This window comes from Megalobrama amblycephala, linkage group LG21, assembly GCF_018812025.1.
Source record: "Megalobrama amblycephala isolate DHTTF-2021 linkage group LG21, ASM1881202v1, whole genome shotgun sequence".
Classification (NCBI taxonomy): Eukaryota; Metazoa; Chordata; class Actinopteri; order Cypriniformes; family Xenocyprididae; genus Megalobrama; species Megalobrama amblycephala.
Window position 1 is genome coordinate 1,413,849 of NC_063064.1, and position 24,249 is coordinate 1,438,097.

General features: G+C 37.7%; 1 protein-coding gene across 1 annotated transcript; it reads left to right on the forward strand.

The window, feature by feature from the left end:
• The first annotated feature begins 6,390 nt into the window (after positions 1-6,390).
• Positions 6,391-22,428, forward strand: LOC125256708 (NLR family CARD domain-containing protein 3-like). The gene is made up of 10 exons (XM_048172908.1): positions 6,391-6,412; positions 6,942-7,020; positions 7,187-7,300; positions 7,539-7,652; positions 8,416-8,472; positions 8,616-10,379; positions 10,969-11,142; positions 12,623-12,796; positions 14,694-14,740; positions 21,720-22,428. The coding sequence occupies exons 2-10, from the start codon at positions 6,971-6,973 to the stop codon at positions 22,250-22,252; spliced, it is 3,027 nt and encodes a 1,008-aa protein (XP_048028865.1). The 5' UTR covers positions 6,391-6,412; positions 6,942-6,970; the 3' UTR covers positions 22,253-22,428.
• The last annotated feature ends 1,821 nt before the right edge of the window (positions 22,429-24,249 follow it).

The window sequence follows — 24,249 nt, forward strand, 5'->3', positions numbered from 1 at the left end:
CCTGGGTGTCCATATCAGTGAGGACCTTAGTTGGACACCTCACATCACACAGCTGGTCAAAAAGGCCCAACAGCGGCTGTATTTTCTGAGGAGGCTGAGGAAGTTTGGCATGTCGCCTAAGATCCTCAGCAACTTCTACAGCTGCGTCATCGAGAATGTCCTGACCAATTGCATCACTGTGTGGTATGGCAACACTACTGTCATGGACCGTAAACGCCTGCAGAGAGTGGTTAAGACTGCGCAGAAGATCACTAGGACTCCACTGCCCTCTCTGCAGAGCATCTACCACCACAGAGTCCACAGGAGAGCTGCTTCCATCCTCAAAGACCCCTCCCACCCTCAGCACGGATTGTTCACACTTCTACCCTCAGGACGGAGGTACAGAAGTGTGAAATGCAGGACTTCAAGACTGAAGAACTCTTTCTTTCCCTCTGCCATCAGACTCCTAAACAGCTGATAAGAGTTTGTAATCATGGACACAACTGTTTACATTGATTCATAGAACTGCACTACCTCACTTTATGTTTTTATTCAGAATTGCACTACCTTTTTTTTTTTTTTATTTTTTTTTTTTTATTGCTCTTATTTTTTTTATTTTTTTTATTTATTTTTTCTTACTATACGGCTTTATTGTGGACGGTAAAGTAAGAATTTCATTGTGCAGGGAAACAAGCTTTCTGTCTGTGCATATGACAATAAACACTTTGAATTGAATTGAATTGAAATTGAATTTTGCTGCTATTGAGGTGGGATAAGGGTAAGGTTTAGATTGGTGGTATGGATAGGTTTAAAGGGTTATGGAATATTGAAGCCATAAAGCGATTCGTAAACCACAAACAAAAAATGAGAAATCAAGCCAAAATCTCATTTGCCGTTTGGTAAATTAAATGAAAAAACAATCCCTAATTTAATTTCTAGTTATTCCATTGCAAAGGGAAATGAAATGATCAAAACATAGATGGACCGATTTTTCAGCATTAGTATATCATATTGTATCTGTAGTGTGCTGTCATGTGTTCTAATCACAAATTACGACAGACAGATTAAGTTAAAATTTGTACCTAAAGCAAACATAAATTGCAAAGTCCTTTATGTTTTTTTATTAACAAGTTTTGTTAATTGATCTGTAGTTTACTATTGTTCATAATCAAATTATTTATTTTCTGAGTGATTATGTATATACACTATATTGCCAAAAGTATTGGGACACTCCTCCAAATCATTGAATTCAGGTTTTCCAATCACTTCCATGGCCACAGTATAAAATCAAGAACCTAGGCATGCAGACTGCTTCTACAAACATTTGTGAAAGAATGGGTCGCTCTCAAGAGCTCAGCGAATTCAAGCGTGGTACCGTGAGAAATTGCCACCTGTGCAATAAGTCCATTCGTGAAATTTTCTCACTACTAAATATTCCACGGTCAACTGTTAGTGGCATCATAACAAAGTGGAAGCAATTGGGAACAACAGCAACTCAGCCATGAAGTGGTAGGCCATGTAAAATCACAGAGCGGAGTCAGCACATGCTGAGGCGCACAGTGCACAGAAGTCGACAACTTTCTGCAGAGTCAATAGCTACAGACCTCCAAACTTTGTATGACCTTCAGATTAGCTCAAGAACAGCGTAGAGAGCTTCATGGAATGGGTTTCCATGGCCGAGCAGCTGCATCCAAGCCTTACATCACCAAGAGCAATGCAAAGCGTTGGATGCAGTGGTGTAAAGCACGCCGCCACTGGACTCTAGAGCAGTGGACGATGGACGAGTCTGGGTTTGGCAGTTGCCAGGAGAACAGTACTTGCCTGACTGCATTGTGGCAAGTGTAAAGTTTGGTGGAGGGGGATTATGGTGTGGGGTTGTTTTTCAGGGGTTGGGCTTGAACCCTTAGTTCCAGTGAAAGGAACTCTTACTGCTTCAGCATACCAAGACATTTGGGACCATTTCACACTCCCAACTTTGTGGGAACAGTTTGGGGATGGCCCCTTCCTGTTCCCACATGACTGCGCACCAGTGCACAAAGCAAGGTCCATAAAGACATGGATGAGCGAGTTTGGTGTGTGGAGGAACTTGACTGGCCTGCGCAGAGTCCTGACCTCAACCCAACAGAACACCTTTGGGATGAATTAGAGCGGAGACTGTGAGCCAGGCCTTCTCACTAACATCACTGCCTGACCTCACAAATGCGCCTCTAGAAGAATGGTCAAAAATTCCCATAAACACACTAAACCTTGTGGAAAGCCTTCCCAGCAGAATTGAAGCTGTTATAGCTGTTAAGGGTGGACTAACTCCATATTAAACCCTACGGATTAAGAATGGGATGTCATTAAAGTTCATGTGCACTTTTGGCAATATACTGTATGAAAAGAAACAAAGATACATTGGCTTGAGTTTGTTCTAAGTGATTTTACTCTGCTGATTTTATTATCAGAGATCTCTTGTAGGCTAAATCCAGTTCTGATGCCTCTCTTCCCTGGACATAAAGCGTCTATGTTTACTTCTGGATTTATGTCTGATCGGAAATAAACTTTTTGCATAGGCATAGGAATTATAAAAACACATAGTTTCAAATAATAGAATCATATAATCAATTAAATTAACTGAATTTTAATGCTTATAGTAATAGTGTGTCAGTATTGTACATTATGTTCAGTTAGGTGCTTGAATTTAATTGTGATCAGTGAGTCTTTCATTGGACATTTTTACATTGAAGAACTCTTTGTCTTCATGACTTTGTGCTTTTCTTTTTACATTCTACATACTGTTCTCTCACCAGACTACTTGTGTTCCTGACAGGAGAAAACATGTGATGAGCAGTGCAGGATACAAAGCCAAACTCTTAAATATGAGTGAAGGAACACAGGAGGGGTTTTTCCCACAAATGGTCAGAGGTGTAAAGTATTTGAGTAAATGTAATTAGTTACTGTACTTAAGTATCTTTTTGGCTACTTTGTAGTTGTACTGAATATCAAAGATATTAGCAACTGTTACTCTACTTGACTACATTTTTGAACAAATAAATGTACTTTTTACTCCAGTACATTTGTGATGAGTAATGCAATCACACTGTAACGAGGCGGCAGACTCTGGGAGATCCATTTGCAGCTTTATTAAATATTCGTTATCGTACAGGCAGGGGTCAAATACCAGCAATAGCAGTGTCAGAGGCAATATGTAATCAGTATCAATACCAGGCAAACAATCAGGGCAGGCGGCAGACAAGACAGGGTAATCCAGAAAACATGGCAGAGATTTCACAGGGCAGGCAGCAGACAGCAAACAAAGGTATAAGGCAGTCCAAGGTCAAACACGGGGAAACAATACACAGGGATAAACACTCATAAATGTCAAGCCTGGGCAAAACAAGACTTCGCAAAGCACTGTGGGGCATGAGGGTCTTTTATAGTCTGGGGAATATGGATCAGGTGTGTGTGTAATCAGTCCAGATACGGGGTATGGGAAATGTAGTCCAGGAACAGTTAGTACTCGGGTGAGTGTGCCCTCAGGTGGCGATCGGAGGGAGCCACAGAGACCGAGTTTGTGACAGAGCAAGCGGCTCCTGAAGCGAGGAGGCGGACGACGCCAGAGTCTTCCACGAGGGCGAGGGGCCGGACGCTCCGGATGGGTCCTATGGAACTCTGTGATGAGACTTGGGTCCAGGATGTCGTCAGCATTGACCCAGGACCGTTCCTCCGGGCCAAACTCCTCCCAGTCGACTAGGTATTGTAAGAGTCTGCCCCGGCGTCTGGAATCCAAGAGTTCCTGAACTTGATATGCCTCCTCGCCTTCCACGATGAGGGGAGGAGATCTCTGGTCACTGGTCTCCTCTAGGTTCTCCTCTCCTCTCGGACCACCTGTGGGTTTAAGCAGAGAGACATGGAAAGTGGGTGAGATACGGTATTCTGGAGGCAAAGCCAGACGGTAAGAAACTGGAGTTATTTGACGGGTGATTTTGAATGGACCCACGTACCTGGGACTGAGCTTTTTTACAGGGGAGTCGAAGACGGAGATCCCTGGTGGACAACCAGACCCATTGATCCGGGCGGTAATCAGGATGCGGCCAGCGGATGCAATCAGCTTGTTCCTTCAGACGCCGTACTGCCCTTTGCAGGTGCACGTGAGCCCCGTTCCAGACCTCCTCACTCCATCGTAGCCATTGATCCACAGCTGGGAGATCGGTGGGTTCACCAGACCATGGGAACAGAGGAGGTTGGTAACCCAGGATACATTTGAAGGGCATGAATCCAGTGGCTGGCTTTTGAAACGAGTTCTGGGCGTATTCGACCCAGAACAGATACCGACTCCAGTCGGACTGGTTCTGGTGGCAGTTGGAGCGGAGATAGCGGATGAGCTCTTGGTTCAGCCTCTCCACCTGACCATTGGCCTGAGGGTGATAGCCGGACGTCAGACTGACATTAACGTTAAGCTTCTGGAAGAAGGCTGACCAGAGACGTGAAGTGAATTGGGGACCTCTGTCGGAGACAATATCCTCGGGAAGACCATAGAAGCGGAATACGTAGTTACAGATCTGCTCTGCGGTCTGATGCAGGATAAGTCAATGGTTGTATAAAACCCTGGGCTAGTTCCTCCTCGATGTAACTTTTCATAGCCTCTGATTCTGGTTGAGAGAAAGGAAAGATGCGACCCTTGGGAGGTGTGGAACCTGGAATGAGGTCGATGGCACAGTCGCTGGTGCGGTGTGGTGGTAGTTGGACGGCTCGGGTCTTGGTGAAGGCCTCGGTGAGATTGTGATATTCAGTGGGTAGTTTATCAGTGGGTGAAGTGGGTTTAGTTGGGCTTTGGCACGGTGGAGACTGGAGACAGGTCTGACGACAGTAATCCGACCAGCGAGTTATCTGGTTGTCTGCTCAGGAAATTTGTGGATTGTGCTGGCGTAACCAAGGCTTTAAGACTTTTACTCAAGTTGTATTGGAATTGGTGACTTGTAACTTGTAATGGAATCATTTTCGATGTAAGGTATCAGTACTTTTACTCAAGTATGGTTTTCAGGTAATCTACACCTCTGCAAATGGTATGAGCTATATGAAATGTTTTCACTTTTAAGGTGACAAAGTTTTTAACAAGTGTGAACAATTAAAAATTAAAAACCATGCTGAAATATTTTTTTTTTTTTTTCAGTTTTCATACTGCCTTTTGTATGAAAGTCCTGAGACAACCAATCAACCACAAGTTTTTCATGACTTACATAAGCAGGACATGTTATACTGTGATGATGAACTGTTACATATATGGCTAATTCTCAGTGGTGGACAAAGTACACAAATCAAGTACTTGAGTAAAAGTACATATACATATTATAAAATATTACTTAAGTGAAAGTATTTAATGCTCCTTTTCAATTTTACTTGAGTGAAAGTACAAAAGTACTTGATTTTTAATGTACTTAAGTGAAAAAGTATTAATTGATTAATGTTTATTTTGTAATTTGCCACTTATATAATTTAATTTGATATTATATATTTTATATAATCCTATTGCTCAAAATAATTATGTCAATTGTCAAATAGCCAGCACTAGTCAGTATGGATGGAAGATTAGTGGATGCAGATACACAATATGTAATGTGTGTTGATAAAAAATATAACAACAGAAGAAACAAATAGGGCTAAATACATAACATTTTAAGAAATTGCTACAGCAGCGTACCAACCTCACTAACATTTGTATTCAGCTTTTGTGAAGATTTTAGATGACAACAAGCCCTGCAAGGACTTCAGATGACACCACCTCTGAATCAACATGCAAAACTGCAAAATTATCCTTATATTGTAATCATTATTATATCTGAATGATGTTAACTAACCAGACTTCTATTATCTAAGAACTGTATAATTCTTCCATATGGAAATGACATTGACAGTCATTTCTGACATAACATTGTAATTGAAACATGCATTTTATGTAATGCTGTATTAAGTGCTTTTTGTGATTTTGCTTCAACGCCTGTTAACTATGCATTCCTTTAAATAAAAATTCTGGATAATTCATGCATCATATGTCTGTGTAGCTAATTCGAACTTGTTTTTCCCACTTGATCACTTTTAAAAACATTTATGGTGTGCCCTGTATGCTTTATAACTCTTTCTTTAGCAATACTAAAAATGTTTGACGTTCGTTTTAACCACAGAAATATTACTGTTCAAATTAATAAACAAATTAATTAATTTAAAAAAAATGCATATACACAAGGGTTACAAAGAAACTTATATACTTTAATGCACTTACAACAGAAACGAATGTCATCGGAAATTCCCTGTGACGAATCTGGCGGGCGCCGTCCAACATCTGCTGGAAAGTCAGGTAAAACTATACCCGCACGCCATGTCCCCACATGATCCCCAGTTAATACCTTAACACCCGTCGCTGCACGAGCATGCTCCCTGGTTCGAGTATCTGGTTAGTATCCCCATTCCATGGTAAAACCACAGATTGAAACTGAGCTAGTTTTCATTCGTTTTGGCAGATTTTGAGTTGGTTTTGTGCTTGACATATTTTCAGGATCTGGCAATCCATGATACGACACTCTACTCTAGTCAAAAATGAAAGTAAAAGTAAATCTTCAGAGCTGTTTCGCCATTTTAAACAGATAGAATTGATAATTTACCAGACAGAATATCTTTAAATCTGTAATAGAGTCGTTTATAAAAGTTTAGGCAGGAATTAGGCTATGTGTAGCTATTTGATGGAAAAGCTGTAGGACTTCTGTGAATTGGTATGTATGATATTTTTCATCCTAAAGTAAATGAACAGTGTTTCTTGTGTGTTTCTGGAAACTGTGATTCTTCAAAGGTCTACAGAGCATTTGTGTTTACATGTGACTAACCTTATGTATTTAAGTGATCGTGATCTATTTCTCCAGCTGAGTTATAAAGGCTGTTTGATTACTTCAGATTCTGTGATTGTTTGTCACTTCCGTCTAGATCAGTGGTGGAGATTAAACTGTTCAGATCCATCATGGATGACAAACAAACATCCAGCAATGAAGATTATTTTCCAGGATGCAGGTACTTTGACTAACACATTAAATATCCTTTAATGTTATAGAGGAAATTAATGTCTACAGAAAAAAATCTAAAAACAATAAGTCTCCTTGAGTGTTTTTGATTAAAACATTATTATTATTATTTAGATCTCATGTTAATATGATTGTAATTAGGATTTCTGTTTTAGTCCAGTTAATCAGAAGCGATCAGAACCAGACTCCAGCTGTGTGTCTATGAAGAGTGGTGCGTCTATGGGTCATCCAATACTTTTTAAGAGTGAAGATACATGGACTGGCCTCAGGTATAACATTTCTATTCAAACATGATTATAGTACGGTATTTTCCATTTTATATTATTAAGTATTTTGTACAACAGATCCCATTGTTCTTTTGCTATTTTGGAGGTATGTTTATCTTTACTTTTTTAATGTAACACACACACACACACACTTTAAAATGATTTCTTTAATGATAAATACATAATTAAGTTGTTGAATACAGTAATTTGAAGTATTCACATTAATCTTCCCCTGTTTTAGTCCAGTTCATCAGAAGAGATCAGAACCAGAGCCCAGCTGTGTGTCTATGAGGAGTGATGCGTCTATGGGTCATCCAATACTTTTTAAGAGTGAAGATACATGGACTGGCCTCAGGTATAACATTTCTATACAAATATAATTATAGTATTGCATTTTATAATATGTATTTTCTACAAGATTAAGTTTAAAATAGACAACAGACATATGGCCTCTAAGACAACAATAGCTTTAACCGCGGAACTGGCTAATAGGCACATTGACTGAAATGCCGATTTGCTCAAAAATCATAAAAAATAAACTGTGTGACACTTACTTCTTCTGGTGGATCACTAACAGTTGGTACAAATCTATCCTTGAGTACCATTTTTTTTTAGAAAAGCCTGCCTTGTATTGCCCCTTGTTTACAAAGCAGTCAGGAGTGAAATTACTTGTGCAGTAATAAATGAATTTAGGTCGATTTTGGTGCACATTATCCATAAAAATAAAATGAATCCACTGCATCCTCAGTGGCTCAGATGTTGCAAGATAATGAAGAGTTTTATGTTCAGTCTTACGTCCAAAAACAGAACACTAGGATTGCTTACGAGACATTGTTGGCGCTACAGCTGCTAGAGTTGGGAGAAAAGGGTGTGGAGGGCAGAAACTATGGTAATGCAGGACTGTCAGTGAGCGGCCGTGAGTGGGGCCTGAGCAGTGTGACGTCAAACTGTTCAGAGTATCAAAACATTCTAATGAGACTGCTTTGGATTAATGGGGGTTAAAAAAAGGACTAAGTGGATTATTAGCGTTGTAGAGTGATTGTGTTCACACATTGCCAACACACATTTATGTCCACCATGTAAAAGTGGATTTTGCCTTTAATCTCCCTCTGTTTTAGACCAGTTCATCAGAAAAGATCAGAACCAGAGCTGAAGAGTGACGGAACTATAGATCAGTGAGTATTTTTCAAAATTGGAGATACATGGACTGGCCTCAAGTAAAACATTTCTATAACAGATTTGAATTTGAATATATGATACAGAAACAGGCATTGTGCTTATTAACTCATGTAATAATGTGGACTTTTTTATTTTACAGCCATAAAGCCTACAGCCTCAACACATTTAGATCAAACCTGAGGAAGAAGTTTCAGTATCTGTGTGAAGGAACAGCAAAGCAGGGAAACCCAACACTCTTGAATGAGATCTACACAGAGCTCTACATCACAGAGAGTGAGAGTGGAGAGATCAATAATGAGCATGAGGTGAGACAAATTGAGACACAATCCAGGAGAGCAGCAACAGAGGACACACCAATCAAATGCAGTGACATCTTTAGACCTTTACCTGGACAAGACAAACCCATCAGAACTGTGCTGACAAAGGGAGTTGCTGGCATTGGAAAAACAGTCTCTGTGCAAAAGTTCATTGTGGACTGGGCTGAAGGGAAAGAGAATCAGGACGTCCAGCTCATATTTCCACTTCCTTTCAGAGAGCTCAACTTGATGAAAGACAAAACACTCAGTCTTTCAGATCTTCTTCGTGTTTTTTTCCCTGAAACAAAAGAAATGGAAATATCCAGTCATGAATATAAAGTGTTGTTCATCTTTGATGGTCTGGATGAGTGTCGTCTGTCTCTGGATTTTCAGAGCGATATGAGGTTGTGTGATGTGACTGAATCAGCCTCAGTGGATGAGCTGCTGACGAACCTCATTGTGGGGAATCTGCTTCCCTCTTCTGTCATCTGGATCACCTCCAGACCAGGAGCAGCTGATCTCGTCCCCTCTGAGTGTGTCCATCGAGTGACAGAGGTACGAGGCTTCAATGACCCACAGAAGGAGGAATACTTCAGGAAGAGAATCAGTGATCAGAGTCTGGCCAATACAATCATCACACACCTGAAGTCATCAAGGAGCCTCCACATCATGTGCCATATCCCAGTGTTCTGCTGGATCTCTGCCACTGTTCTAGAGAAGATGTTGAGTGAAGCAGAGAGAAGAGAGATTCCCAAGACGCTCACTCAAATGTACACACACTTCCTGATCATTCAGACCAACATCAAACATGAGAAGGACTTTGAGAAGAAAGTGAAAGATAAAGACATGATTCTCAAACTGGGGAAACTGGCTTTCCAGCAGCTTGTGAAAGGCAACCTGATCTTCTATGAGGAAGACCTGAGAGAGTGTGGCATTGATGTGACAGAAGCATCAGTGTATTCAGGATTGTGCACTCAGATCTTCAGAGAAGAGTTTGTCTTGTATCAGGAGAAAGTCTTCTGCTTTGTTCATCTGAGCATCCAGGAACATCTAGCAGCTGTTTGTGTGCACCACTCCATTACAAACAACTGTATAAATATCATGAAAGACATTTCATGGGTGTCATTTAATCCATTGTCTGGCCTGCATTATAGAGCTGTGGAAGAGGCTTTACAGAGTAAGAATGGACACCTGGAACTTTTCCTTCGTTTCCTTCTGGGTCTCTCACTGGAGTCCAATCAGATTCTCCTACAAGAACTACTGACACAGTCAGGAATCTGCTCATACAACAGAGAAGAAACAGTTCAGTTCATCAAAAAGAAGATTGGGGAGAATCACTCTTCAGAGAGATCCATCAATCTGTTCCACTGTCTGAATGAACTGGGTGATGATTCACTGATTCAGGAGATTCAATGTTATCTGAGATCTGGAAAAATAGGAGAAACCAAACTCTCCTGTTCACAGTGGTCAGCTCTGGTTTATGTGTTGCTGACAACAGAGCAGAAGATGGAAGTTTTCAATCTAAAACAGTTTATTGGAAAACAACATACAGCAGATAAGGTTCTTCAGAAGCTGCTGCCTGTGGTTAAAGAATCCAGATCAGCTCAGTAAGAAACACTGACAACAATTACTCCACTTTCAAAACATAATCACATTTATGAATTTAGCATGTGTTGGTGACAATCAACAGACCAACATCACAAAACAAGAAAAACAACAGCAAATATAAAAGCAGTAAGACAGAAAAAATAGTAAGACAGTTCAGGTTCATAACTTAATAGTGATGCATTGCATGCTGGGAGCCATGAATGAGTTTTGTACTATGCTGTTACCTAGCGTGCACTGCAGCATAAATCTTTTAATTGATTGTTACCATTGATGGGTTTCATGTGCTGTTTGCTGCTGTCTGTGAGTCTAAAAAATACAGTAGTTAATAAATTCTGCGCTTTGCATGTTTTTAACATCATTCTGTATTCCTGATTATCACAATACTGAGTTGAATTATTGAAACATTTTATTGAAGCTATTTGATTTTGATTTAGAGCTTTAAATTCTTAAATTCAATAATAATTTGAATATATATATATCTTTTGATTGCCTCAACTACATTATTACATTCAAAGATATTTATTAATCTGTGCTTCAGATTATAAACCTGATAAACTTATACTGCTATTTGTTTTGTACTCTACACAGGCTACAGTTCTGTAATCTCACCGCTCATTCCTGTAAGAGTTTGTCTTCAGCTCTACAATCCTCAAACATGTTCCTGGCAGAGCTGGACCTGAGTAACAATGACCTGCAGGATTCAGGAGTAAAGCTTCTTACTGATGGACTTAAGAGTCCAAACTGTCAACTGCAGATATTGAGGTAAATGGTTTTCCATAAAATCACAATAAATGACCATTAAATTTTGTCACCAAATGTGACATCTGCTCTCATTGAATTGCCAGAACAAGAGACAAAATTTGCAGGAATGTGATTTTTTGTTTCATGATGTCTGCATTTTCCAACCTAAGTGACTATAAATATGTATTCTGAAATGTTGCATGTTTCAGAGAAAGTGAGGCACTGTATTCATTTACACATGAGAAGCTCATGATCCTATTTTCAGGATTTCGGAGCAGCTAAATTCACAGAAAATGTTGCAAACTCCTGCAAGTGAGTTTGGGCCACTCATATCATGGATATAAAAAAAAACAACATACGCCAAAATTTTTTCCAATTTTGTAATGGCAACTATTTCTCTCAGAAAGACTCGGGAGGCAAGATAACATAACAATGAAATTTATTAACAACCAGTAAGCCACAGAATAAGATAAAGTTCTTTGGCGTAGGCCCCATCCGTAGCACACATCCAAAGGGTTGTAGGCTCAGCATATCCTGCCCGAAATTAAGGCAGGGGCGTAGCCGACCCCCACGGGGGTATGGACAGGGACCATCCTGGTGATGGTGGGGAGGATGGAGGTGGAGATTGGCGTCAGCATCTGCAAACTCAGATAAGTGTAAGTACTGATGCTTTATACCCAAGTGTTCGATAATGATTGGTTAGATCTGATCTAATGGATGACATAACATTAGAGTCTTCCCGGCAGAACTTACGCTAGAGCTTTCATTTATAAAACTTTTTTATACATTTTTTTTTTTTTAAATTAAAAAAAAAATTTAAAAATTGTGGAGCATTAAGGTGTGTCACTGGTGTTTTTCATTTATTGGTTTGTTATTAGCTCCTAAAATAAAAGTTTTGGCTATTTTAAATGTAAAGTTTTAAGAGAAATGAAGATAGAATATATTAGCAACTATAATTCACTGTATTTGAATTATTTGTAAATAGTTTTTTATTTATTTTAATATTCAATTCAATTCAATACACATTTATTTGTATAGCGTTTTTCGCAATACATCGTTTCAAAGCAGCTTTACAGAAAATGTCAACATTACAATTTAGAGTGATTTGTTATCAGAGGTGACTGTGCAAGTTATGTAATTTCATATACATATACAAATCATGCAGTTAGCTAACAATCTATTAATTTAAACAATGTAACATGTTAACAAATTATTAGGATATATAGAAAAACTTTTCATTGGTTCAAAGCTGGCATCATCTGAAGTCCTTGCAGGAGGTGTTGAGGCATCTGAAGTCTTCATAAGAGGCTGAATCGAAACTGGAGATGACGTAGATATGTAAAAATGTAAAATAATTAGCGTAGCTACTATTCATAACATTAGCCAAAGATAATCATGCACATTTGATCTGAAATATGCACACATTTCCTCTAAAAAGGACTTTGTTAATGTTCAATAATTAAAAAAAATTGAATAAATCACGTAAACTATTTGTTTGTAGGCTGTCGGGCTGTATGGTGACAGAGGAAGGCTGTGGTTATGTGTCTTCAGCTCTGAGTTCAAACCCCTCACACCTGAGAGAGCTGGATCTGAGCTATAATCACCCAGGAGATTCAGGAGTCAAGATGCTCTCTGATAAACTCAACCATCCAAACTACAGACTGGACAAACTCAAGTATGTTGAGCTGAAGGAGTTTTGTAACAAGCTTAGCATTAGTTATACTACAAAGATATTAATTGCTTGAATCCAATTGGTTGACGAATGTTCTAAGGTGTGCAATTATTTTCCAGTAAATGGACAGTTAAAGTTTTACTAAGCAGGTCTTGACTGCTTTTACAGTTCAATATCACTTTGCAAAAACATTGAAAAAAATTAATATCAAAGTTCATTACAGCCTACAACAAAACAACCAAAAACGCACAAAGAAACTGGCCAAGCAAATAATCTAACAAACAACAGGATAAACATTACAAACTATTTCCATAATTTTACCACAAATTGTTTTATTTTCTATGCAAAGTTCACACTTTCTTCTAGGGCTGTCGTGGTTAACACTCTGAGGTCTGAGGTATCGCCGGCGATATCCACCTTTTTTTAACATGTTTTCTGTGAATGTGTGAGACTTCTGATTTATTAGCCGCTATGGTAAATAATGAGAAGAATATAAAAGTGCAGTAAACTGTACAAATGAGGTGGAAAGGCATGCGTGTTTGGCGCAAGTCCTCTTTAAAAGAATGCGTATGCGCAGACACATACAAAGGCTACGTTCACACTGCAGGCTGAAACGACCCAATTCCGATTTTTTTGCCCCTATGCGACCTGTATCTGATCTTTTCATGACAGTCTGAACGACACAGATCCGATCTTTTCAAATGTGACCCAGGCCACTTGGGTATGTGGTCCTGAATCCGATACGTATCCGATCTTTTGAAATGCGACCTCCGTCTGAACAGCCAGGCCACATGTATCCGACCCGTACGTCATTGATACGCTACAAACGTCATAATTGTGCGTTGAAGTAGGCGGGAACGAGAAGATAAACAACAACCATGGCGGACGATTGTGATTGTGCTGGCTCCGTTGGGAAAATAACTTTAATATTGCAAAAAGAGCTCCGCTGTTGACTACACTGTTGTTGACATCCATGTTTAACGTTAGCTACTTCCGCAAACAACGAGTGACGTCGTTGACCGTTGCGTACTCTTCTGCGCATGCGGGTCACTTCTAGGTCATTTCACGTTCACACAGGAGATCACAAAAGGTCGCATTTAATTGAAAATGTGAACGGCCTTGCAAAAAAATCTAATTTTTTCAAAAAATCGGAATTGAGCATTAAGCCCTGCAGTGTGAACGTAGCCAAAGTGTCATCACCTGGTATGCGTAATACAGCGTTTTTAGTCACTTTTTGTGGATCTGTGTGAACAGATAGTTTTGATAATGTTGTCATCTGTACAAAGAAAATACTTTTCTGTTTTTAGTACATTGTTGTTGTGTAAACATACCCTAAATAGTGTTAAAATAACACTGAAGCAGAGTTAAGGTTAATGAGATTTATTGATAATTTGAGCATTAATGATGAACACCTGGTGTTAACAAGCAGAACCACTGAAGGAAAGAGAAATACAACTGACCTCAGCCACAGCCTTAGATGAAGATAGAGGGGAGAGAGGAAGATCCAGAATTTCAGAGAATCATGCAGAGTTCTACTGATGTATCCGAGAGTATCCGATTGATTTATGGTCTAAATCAATACTCTTGGATACATCAGTAAATCTCTGCATGATCTCTGAACTTCTGGATCTTCCCCTCTTTCCATCATCATAGTCTCTTGCATTTCCACTTCAGATGCTGTGGCCTGGATGTTTTTTGTTCCAGCATTTAAAGTGAGAAGCAAACAACAAACAAGGGTTTTCCCAAGTGCAAAGTATATACTTGTGTTAGGAAATTTTCATGTGATGCCACATAATATATTCATTACTATTTTGATTAATTTTAATATAACATTCAGAAATTACCTCAGAAATCTAAAAAGCTTACTTGTGTCTGTGTGTGAACTGTGTGTGTTTTCTAGAGTGGATCATGGAGGAGAGATCATGATTAGAGCAGGACTCCGCAAATGTAAGTTTACACACATTAAGTTGTAAAACATGTCATTATACACATTTGTGTATACAAGAACACACTCACTCACTCTCACTCTTTCTCTCTTTTCATAACTAAACATTAAATACTAACAGGTCTTTCCTTCAGCCCTCAAAAACATAAAATAACACTTAATTTCAACATTTACTCTCTGGATCTTATCAAGTCAAGTCAAGTCACCTTTATTTATATAGCGCTTTTTACAATGCAGATTGTGTCAAAGCAGCTTTACATTGATAAGTGGTACATAATTTGGCTGCACAGCAGCTCTTAAATAATAGTGTCAATGCAGGCAGATCAGAAGCACTGTTGAATAAATGTCAAGAATACTATTGAATATCAAATGTCAAGTCAAATGTCAAGTGTCCCCAACTAAGCAAGCCAAAGGCGACAGCGGCAAGGAACCCAAACTCCATCAGGTGACATCAGGTGGCAAACAAGTGGCAAATAGGTGTTAAAATGGAGAAAAAAAAACCTTGGGAGAAACCAGGCTTAGTCGGGGGACCAGTCCTCCTCTGGCGAACAGTGCTTTGTTACAATCAGGTTGCTATCATAAGTCTGATAGGATCGCAACAATCAAAGTATTTATTTCAGTTCCATCCATTTGAGGATCGTATTCATCACGCCGGTATGGATGGTTTGTTGAGGAACTGTGCTACTGGCTGTCATGTTGATGATGTCTTCACAATGGATGATCTAGTTGACTCGATCTCTGCTGATACTTCAGGGCTGCATTGTGGTTGTGTCAAGGCGCAGGTCCTTGGTCTCAGCTGGATACGGCCCAGATCCGGTTGACTACGGTAAACCTCGGGATAAACAGAAAGACTAATATTAGCGTAGATGCCATTCTTTTTCTGATGTAACGAGTACATCTGGTGTTATAGGAAGTGTTCCCGGTTCCGGCTGACCTAATTTATGCAGCCTAATAATCCTTTAATGGATTTGAAAATATAAATTGATAATGTGTTATGTGTATGCCAGGTTAAAGAGATGTGTTTTTAGTCTAGATTTAAACTGACAGAGTGTGTCTGCATCCCGAACAATGCTAGGAAGATTGTTCCAGAGTTCAGGTGCCAAATAGGAGAAGGATCTACCGCCTGCAGTTGATTTTGATATTCTAGGTATTATCAGCTGGCCTGAATTCTGAGATCGCAATAAACGTGAAGGACTATAATGTATTAAGAGCTCACTTAGGTACTGGGGAGCTAAACCATTTAGTGCTTTGTAAGTAATTAGCAAGATTTTAAAATCTATACGATGTTTAACAGGAAGCCAATGCAGTGATGACAGAACTGGGCTAATATGGTCATACTTCCTAGTTCTAGTAAGAACTCTAGCTGCTGCATTTTGTACGAGCTGTAGTTTATTTATCAAGCGAGCAGAACAACCACCCAGTAGAGCGTTACAGTAGTCTAGCCTTGAGGTCATAAACGCATGAACTAACTGTTCTGCATTTTTCATTGAGAGCATATGTCGTAGTTTAGATATATTTTTCAGATGGAAGAATGCAGTTTTACAGATGCTAGTAACATGGCCTTCAAATGAAAGATTGGTATCAAAGAGCACACCCAGGTTCCTAGCTGACGACGAAGACTTAACAGAGCAGCCATCAAGTGTTAGACAGTATTCTAGATTATTGCGTGAAGAAGTTTTCGGTCCAAAAATTAGAATCTCTGTTTTTCCTGAATTTAGTAGTAGGAAATTACTGGTCATCCAGTTTTTCATATCAGCTATACATTCTGTTAATTTAGCGAATTGGTGATTTTCGTCAGGGCGCGAAGAAATATAGAGCTGAGTATCATCAGCGTAACAATGAAAACTAACGCCATGCTTCCTAATGATATCTCCCAAGGGTAGCATGTACAGAGTAAAAAGCAACGGTCCTAGTACTGAGCCTTGCGGTACTCCATATTTAACTTGTGATTGATATGACATCTCATCGTTTACTACTACAAACTGATAACGGTCAGATAAGTATGATTTGAACCATGACAATGCAATTCCACTAATGCCAACATAATTTTCGAGTCTGTTTAGAAGAATATTGTGATCGATAGTGTCAAATGCAGCACTAAGATCCAGTAACACTAATAGAGAGATACAACCACGATCTGATGATAAGAGCAAATCATTAGTAACTCTAATGAGAGCAGTCTCAGTACTATGGTATGGTCTAAATCCTGACTGGAAATCTTCACAGATACTATTTCTTTCTAAAAAGGAACATAGTTGTGATGAAACTGCCTTTTCTAGTATTTTTGACAGAAAAGTGAGATTTGAGATCGGCCTGTAATTGACTAATTCTCTAGGATCAAGTTGTGGTTTTTTAATAAGAGGTTTAATAACAGCCAGCTTAAAGGTTTTTGGTACGTATCCTAGTGATAAAGATGAATTAACAATATTAAGAAGAGGATCTATGACCTCTGGAAGCATCTCTTTCAATAGCTTAGTCAGTATAGGGTCTAACATACATGTGGATGATTTTGATGATTTAACAAGTTTAGACAATTCTTCCTCTCCTAAAGCAGTAAATGAATTGAATTTTTCTTTAGGGACACTACAATGCACTGTCTGACACAATACTGTAGTAGACGGTTACATGGTTATAATTTTTTCTCTAATATTATCAATCTTGCAAGTAAAGAAGTTCATAAAGTCATTACTGCTGTGCTCTTTGGAAACATCAGAAGTTGAAGCTTTATTTCTTGTTAATTTAGCCACTGTATCAAATAAATACCTTGGGTTGTGTTTATTTTCTTCTAAAAGTTTTGAAAAATAGGTTTCAGTATCTTCATCATTACATCTGAAGGATCATCATCCAGTTTACCTGAATCGTTGTTTATACTCTGCTGTTGTTAATAAATACCAAATACCACTTTATCTGTTCTCCTGAGTGTACACAGCAAAATCTCCAGAGTTAAATCAACTCTGCTCAGAGTACATATGGTCCCTCTCTAAATAGTGTTAAAATAACACTGAAGCAGAGTTAAAGTTAATGAGATAATTAAGCAATTAATTAAATAATGGTTGTTCATTAGTGATGAACACCTGCTGCAGAATCACTGAAGAAAAGAGAAACACAAGAACTACAACTGACTTCAGTCACAGCCTTATTAATTGCTTAATTATCTCATTAACTTTAACTCTGCTTCAGTGTTACTTTAACACTATTTAGAGAGGGACCAAATGTACTCTGAGTAGAGTTGATTTAACTCTGGAGATTTTACTGTGTACTTCCGTAACACAGGGGAGTTAATAAAGGCCTTCTGAATTGAAACGATGCATTTGTGTAATGTTATGAAGTAAAATATCTAGCTTTCGCCAGACCGCCTTCCGTATTCTTTAAAAAGCTTACGCTGTATGTCCTACGCCTTCCCGATTTAACTTACAGAACTGACACGACGTCAATCCCGTTTTTTACCTAATTTGAAGGTAAGAAGGCGGTTACTCCATATTTAACTTGTGATTGATATGACATCTCTTCGTTTACTACTACAAACTAATAACGGTCAGATAAGTATGATTTGAACCATGACAATGCAATTCCACTAATGCCAACATAGTTTTCGAGTCTATTTAAAAGAATGTTGTTATCGATAGTGTCAAATGCAGCACTAAGATCCAGTAACACTAATAGAGAAATACAACCACGATCTGATGATAAGAGCAAATCATTAGTAACTCTAATGAGAGCAGTCTCAGTACTATGGTACGGTCTAAATCCTGACTGGAAATCCTCACAGATACTATTTCTTTCTAAAAAGGAACATAGTTGTGATGAAACTGCCTTTTCTAGTATTTTTGACAGAAAAGTGAGATTTGAGATAGGCCTGTAATTGACTAATTCTCTAGGATCAAGTTGTGTTTTTTTAATAAGAGGTTTAATAATAGCCAGCTTAAAAGTTTTTGGTATGTATCCTAATGATAAAAATGAATTACAATGAAAACAATATTAAGAAGAGGATCTATGACCTCTGGAAGCATCTCTTTCAATAGCTTAGTCGGTATATACATGTGGTTGATTTTGATGATTTAACAAGTTTAGATAATTCTTCCTCTCCTAAAGCAGTAAATGAATTGAATTTTTCCCCGGGGACACTACAATGCACAATACTGTAGTAGACAGTTGCATGGTTATAATTTTTTCTCGAATATTATCAATCTTGCAAGTAAAGAAGTTCATAAAGTCATTACTGCTATGCTCTTTGGAAACATCAGAAGTAGAAGCTTTATTTCTTGTTAATTTAGCCACTGTATCAAATAAATACCTAGGGTTGTGTTTATTTTCTTCTAAAAGTTTTGAAAAATAGGCAGATCTAGCAGTTTTTAAGGCCTTTCTGTACTCAATCATTCTCTCGCTCCACGAAATGCAAAATACTTCTAGTTTTGTTTTCTTCCAGCTGCGCTCCATTTTTCTGGCTGCTGTTTTTAGGGCCCGAGTGTGCTCATTGTACCATGGCGTTGGATTAATTTCCTTAATCTTTTTTAAACGCAAAGGAGCAACTGAGTCTAATGTGCTGGAAAAGACAGAGGCAATAGTTTCTGTTGCAACATCGAGGTCTTCTAAGCTGTCTGGTATGCTAAGGCGATGAAACTGATCAGGAAGATTATTTATAAAGCGATCTTTAGTGGTAGATGTGATGGTTCTACCATATTTTATATGGTAGAACCATATATTTTATACCATATGTTATACAACAACCGTTCGTTTTTTGTCTTTCTTGATGTGGTTAAAAAAAACGAAAAAGGAATAATGGATGCAAAAGTACATGGACCACGGAAGACACCCTAATTTATATGCGGTCTGTGTACTTTTGCGTCCATTCCTTTTTCGTTTTTTAACCACGTCAAGAAAAACAAAAAACGAACGGTTGTTGTATTTTTAAATGCTATGGTAAATACCACAATTTAAATTAAAACCGAATACACATTTCATGTGCACAAAATAAATATTGACTTATTTTCATTTTTTTGTTTATACGTTTTGCATCATTATAAACCAAAATTAAAAAAGGACAGATTAAAGTCGAAGAAATGTCAATTTACAAGTTTTCTTTTGTAAAATTGTTGTTTCTCCCACACTTTCGAGAGCCATGTCTCTGAAACATGATAATAATTGACTTTTCCACCCCATTCTCACTCACGAGGGGTCCGATACTGCAGCATGTCCAAGAGATGCTATACTGGCGGCAAACCAGTATGTCCCGCTTCGTCCAGCGATAGTGATATTGGAGGAGCAAATTCACTACTTTTAAGCAACCCACTATGAACACAATTAAAACGCTAAGCATTTTCCTTGAAAATAAAACAGTTATGAAGAAAACGCTTAATGCATTAAGACACTGATATTAAATAACCAATAAAGATATGACCAAGCAGGTCAGGCCGAATATGAAGGCAACACGCTTTCAACGTTTAGCGTTATAGAAAACCGTTATAAACACTTAACATAAAAATATTGTCCTTCCACTTTGTTTCTGTTGCCGTTGTCTTAGCATTAGATGCTGTTGATGACAAGAAAATGTGCGAGAAAATAGTTTCTTCCCTTGTTATTGTTTTAGTAGGATTAAGCCACGTAAAGTGTTAATGTCCCAGCGACACGGCCGTGACGCATTGCTTTCAGTGAGAATTGAGAAATATTTCATGTCAAACCTCCACTGAGGCAAAGGGCATGGGAATTTTGTCTTCATGAAAATTACACATTGGGGTATAATTTTGTCATCATAACAAATGTTGGTATATTTTCAATTTGAACAGCATAGCTTTAAAGTGACTCCTAATCCCAAACAATTTTTCAATAAAACAATATAAAACACAGAGCCAGACGAAAAAGTCACAGTAATTTATATGTCGTTTTGGCCTTTATTCATATAAAACAGAGTAAAAAGCAAAATGACGGGATTGAGACCACAAGCGGGAACTTGATGATGTTAGAGTGCTAAACAAGAGGCTATAAGGTTTAGAAATGTAATGTTTAAGTTAAAATATAAATGTAATAATAATGTTATATTATGTAATATAAATAAATATTTGTAAGTAAATAAAAATAATAAATACGTAAATGTAATAATAAATATTAATTTAACGAATGAAAATTAATCAATGTCATTTAGGCAGGCTGACGCCAGAGGAAAAGGCACTAGAGGGCGCTATTAGCGTCTGTGTGTATGACTCAAAACACTGGAAATTAAATGTAGTATTTTTACATATTAAATAACAAGTTGTATATTATTTACATTATTTTTCACAAAATAATACTTTTGCAAAAAGAAAATTGGCTTGTATCTGCTAATTCTATTCATTAGTGTTAAAATAAAAAACAAAGAAACCACATTTTCCATATTTCATTTCTGGATTAAAAAAGGAAAAAGGCTGTCTCTACTATCAGGCTCATCAAAACTTCTCTTTCTGCAGCACTTCATTAAAAGCACACCTGTTTTGATTCTCTATTTTAATCTTGAGCGTTTACTCGCGCGTCATTGGTTGCTTGGTAACAGGCCTGAGAGTTGATTACCGAACTGATGGAGCTCTTTAAGATTTCCGAACTACAGATGAGGTTGTGTGAGATAGGATAAGAATCAGATTTCAAGTTAAGATTTGCTTCTGTAAGACAAATTTGTGAAAAATCCTAAATTAACTTGTCAGATCTTAAGACTTAAGATAGAAAGTTTCTGTAATACGCCCCAGATCCAGACGATTGCAAAGCATGCTGGGAACTAATAATCCACTGCCCAGTTTCAGATCATTCAACATAAATGGATGAAGTAAACTTCAGTTTTACATATTTAAGTGGATTTTACGCAATAAAATTAGGACAGAATGTTCAGTAATTGTGTGGTTTTAACTCATTTTAATTAAGTTCATTTGACAAGCAGCAGAAATAATTTTTACAGTGTAGATTAAAAGATTGGACAGATTGATAATTCCTGATTGTGATGTGTTTTATCTCCATCAGATTCCCATCAGCTCACTCTGGATCTGAACACAGTGAATGAACACCTCCGTCTGTCTGAGAGGAACACAGTGATTACTAACACTGACCCAAAGCTTCAGTCGTATCCTGATCATCCAGACAGATTTGATGTGTATCCTCAGGTGTTGTTTGAGAGTGTGTGTGATCGACGCTGTTACTGGGAGATTGAGTGGAGTGGAGAATATGTGTCTATATCAGTGTCATATAAGAGCATCAGCAGGAAGGGAAAGGGTGATGAGTGTGTGTTTGGATCTAATGATCAGTCCTGGAGTTTGATCTGCTCTCGCTCCAGTTACTCATTCAGACACAATAACATACAGACTGAACTCCCTGTAAAGCCCATCATCAGGAGAATAGGAGTGTATGTGGATCACAGTGCAGGAACTCTGTCCTTCTACAGCATCTCTGGAGACACAGTGATCCTCATCCACACAGTCCAGACCACATTCACTCAACCGCTCTATCCTGGGTTTGGGTTTAGGCTTGGTTCTGGATCATCAGTGAAACTGTGTTGATGAATCAGAACAGACTGTAGAGAGATTTGATCTATAAATGACTGGATCACTCATAACGTCATAAACAGTGAAGCAGTAAATACACGTCCTTGAATGAGAGCAGATTTATTGCATATGTTACTTCTCAGGTAATATCTCTGGTTTGACTCCATTTCAGAGGCGTCCATAATCAGAATTTAAATACACTTACTAAAGTTCTTCTCTACAAACTTGACATGTGACGCCGCATTCACTGACATGAATCTGTAAGTTGATGAAAACGTCACATCAGTCTCTATTATTACTGTCAAAATTACCCTTACACTAAGAAAACATATTTCCCTATATATGAATGATCAATATATATTAAATGATTCAATGGTATATTTGAAAATATACAGAATAATGTGTGTACATACATTCATATTTATATGGGAACATGTATGTGCAATATATGTGCGCAATAAAAATGAATATTGTATGTAATGCTATTTTTGTCTTCATTTCTAAATATTTCATATGTATCAGTATATAGCCATACATTGGTCAATGCATATATTGCAGTATATACTGAAAGATATAAGCACTAGTTAGAGAAGACTAAAGAATCTCCTGAGACAAAAACGCTAACAGTCTCACAATATATCTGAGATCTCAGTAACATCACACACTGTGCTCATGTGTTTCTCCTCAGCTAGAGACTCTGGAAGCTCACATTTGTCTCCTCTTTAAAGTTTAGATGAGATCTCAACAACTTTACAAAGTGTGCACCAATAAATAAAAACAGACTATAATTTCAGTGTTTAAGAGTGAAGATATACAGAAATAGGGTTAAGTGTTAATACAATAATAAAGCTGTACAGTTTATGTGGATACGGCACATCATTTGTTGTTGGAAATCTACATATTTGACACAATTACTATATTCCTTTTCATAGTATTAATATCTTTATACATGGAAATATAGGCTATAGCTGCCATTTAAATTTTAGGATGTGGTTCCCTCACATGAGAGTCACTTCGGAGCGTTATGAATCAGTGTGTCGAATCAGCTGGTCAGGAGCGCCAAAGTCACGTGATTTCAGCAGTTTGGCGGTTTGACACGCGATCCAAATCACGTTGAATCGAACACAAAAGATTCATAACGCTCCGAAGCTTCCTGAAGCAGTGTTTTGAAATCGGCCATCACTATATAAGTCGTTATTTTGTTTTTTTTGGCGCACCAAAAATATTCTCGTGGCTTTATAATATTAATATTGAACCACTGTACTCACATGAACTGATTTAAATATGTTTTTAGTACATTAATGGATCTTGAGAGAGGAAATGTCATTGCTGGCTATGCAGGCCTCACTGAGCCATCGGATTTCATCAAAAATATCTTAATTTGTGTTCTGGAGATGAACGAAGGTCTTACGGGTGTGGAACGGCATGAGGGTGAGTAATTAATGACATTATTTTCATTTCTGGGTGAATTAACCCTTTAAGTAACAAAATCATTTTTGGTAATTGAATTGACAATTGTTTTTGGATATTTTGCTCCAAAAATCTTACATATTGTGTCTTTAATAATCAAATTACTCATGGATTGAGTCATAAGCCATTTAATGTGCGTTACAGCAAAGAAAGCTCTGGGTAAACTTTCCTGTAGCAGTTTTCCTGATATTGGCGTCTGGTTCATTACTATTTTATTAAAATTACATCATTGTGTTTGTTTCTACTCACTGTACTGTACTCTTGTGCAAGTTAAATGTGTTTTATTCATTTATTTTTTAACAAATTATTATGATAGTGTTTTAATTTATTATTTATTTAAATCGAATTTAATTAATTATTTACTTAATCTACTTTATTTTTATTTTTATTTAATTTTTTCACACTGCTTTTTTATTTAATCAAGTTTATTTTAGATTTAGAGTTATCAAATGTATTTGAAGTTTTTTTAAATACAATTTTTAGTTTATTTATTTATTTTAATCAAATAGGTTTTAATTTATTTTTATTTAGCCTAAATAAAA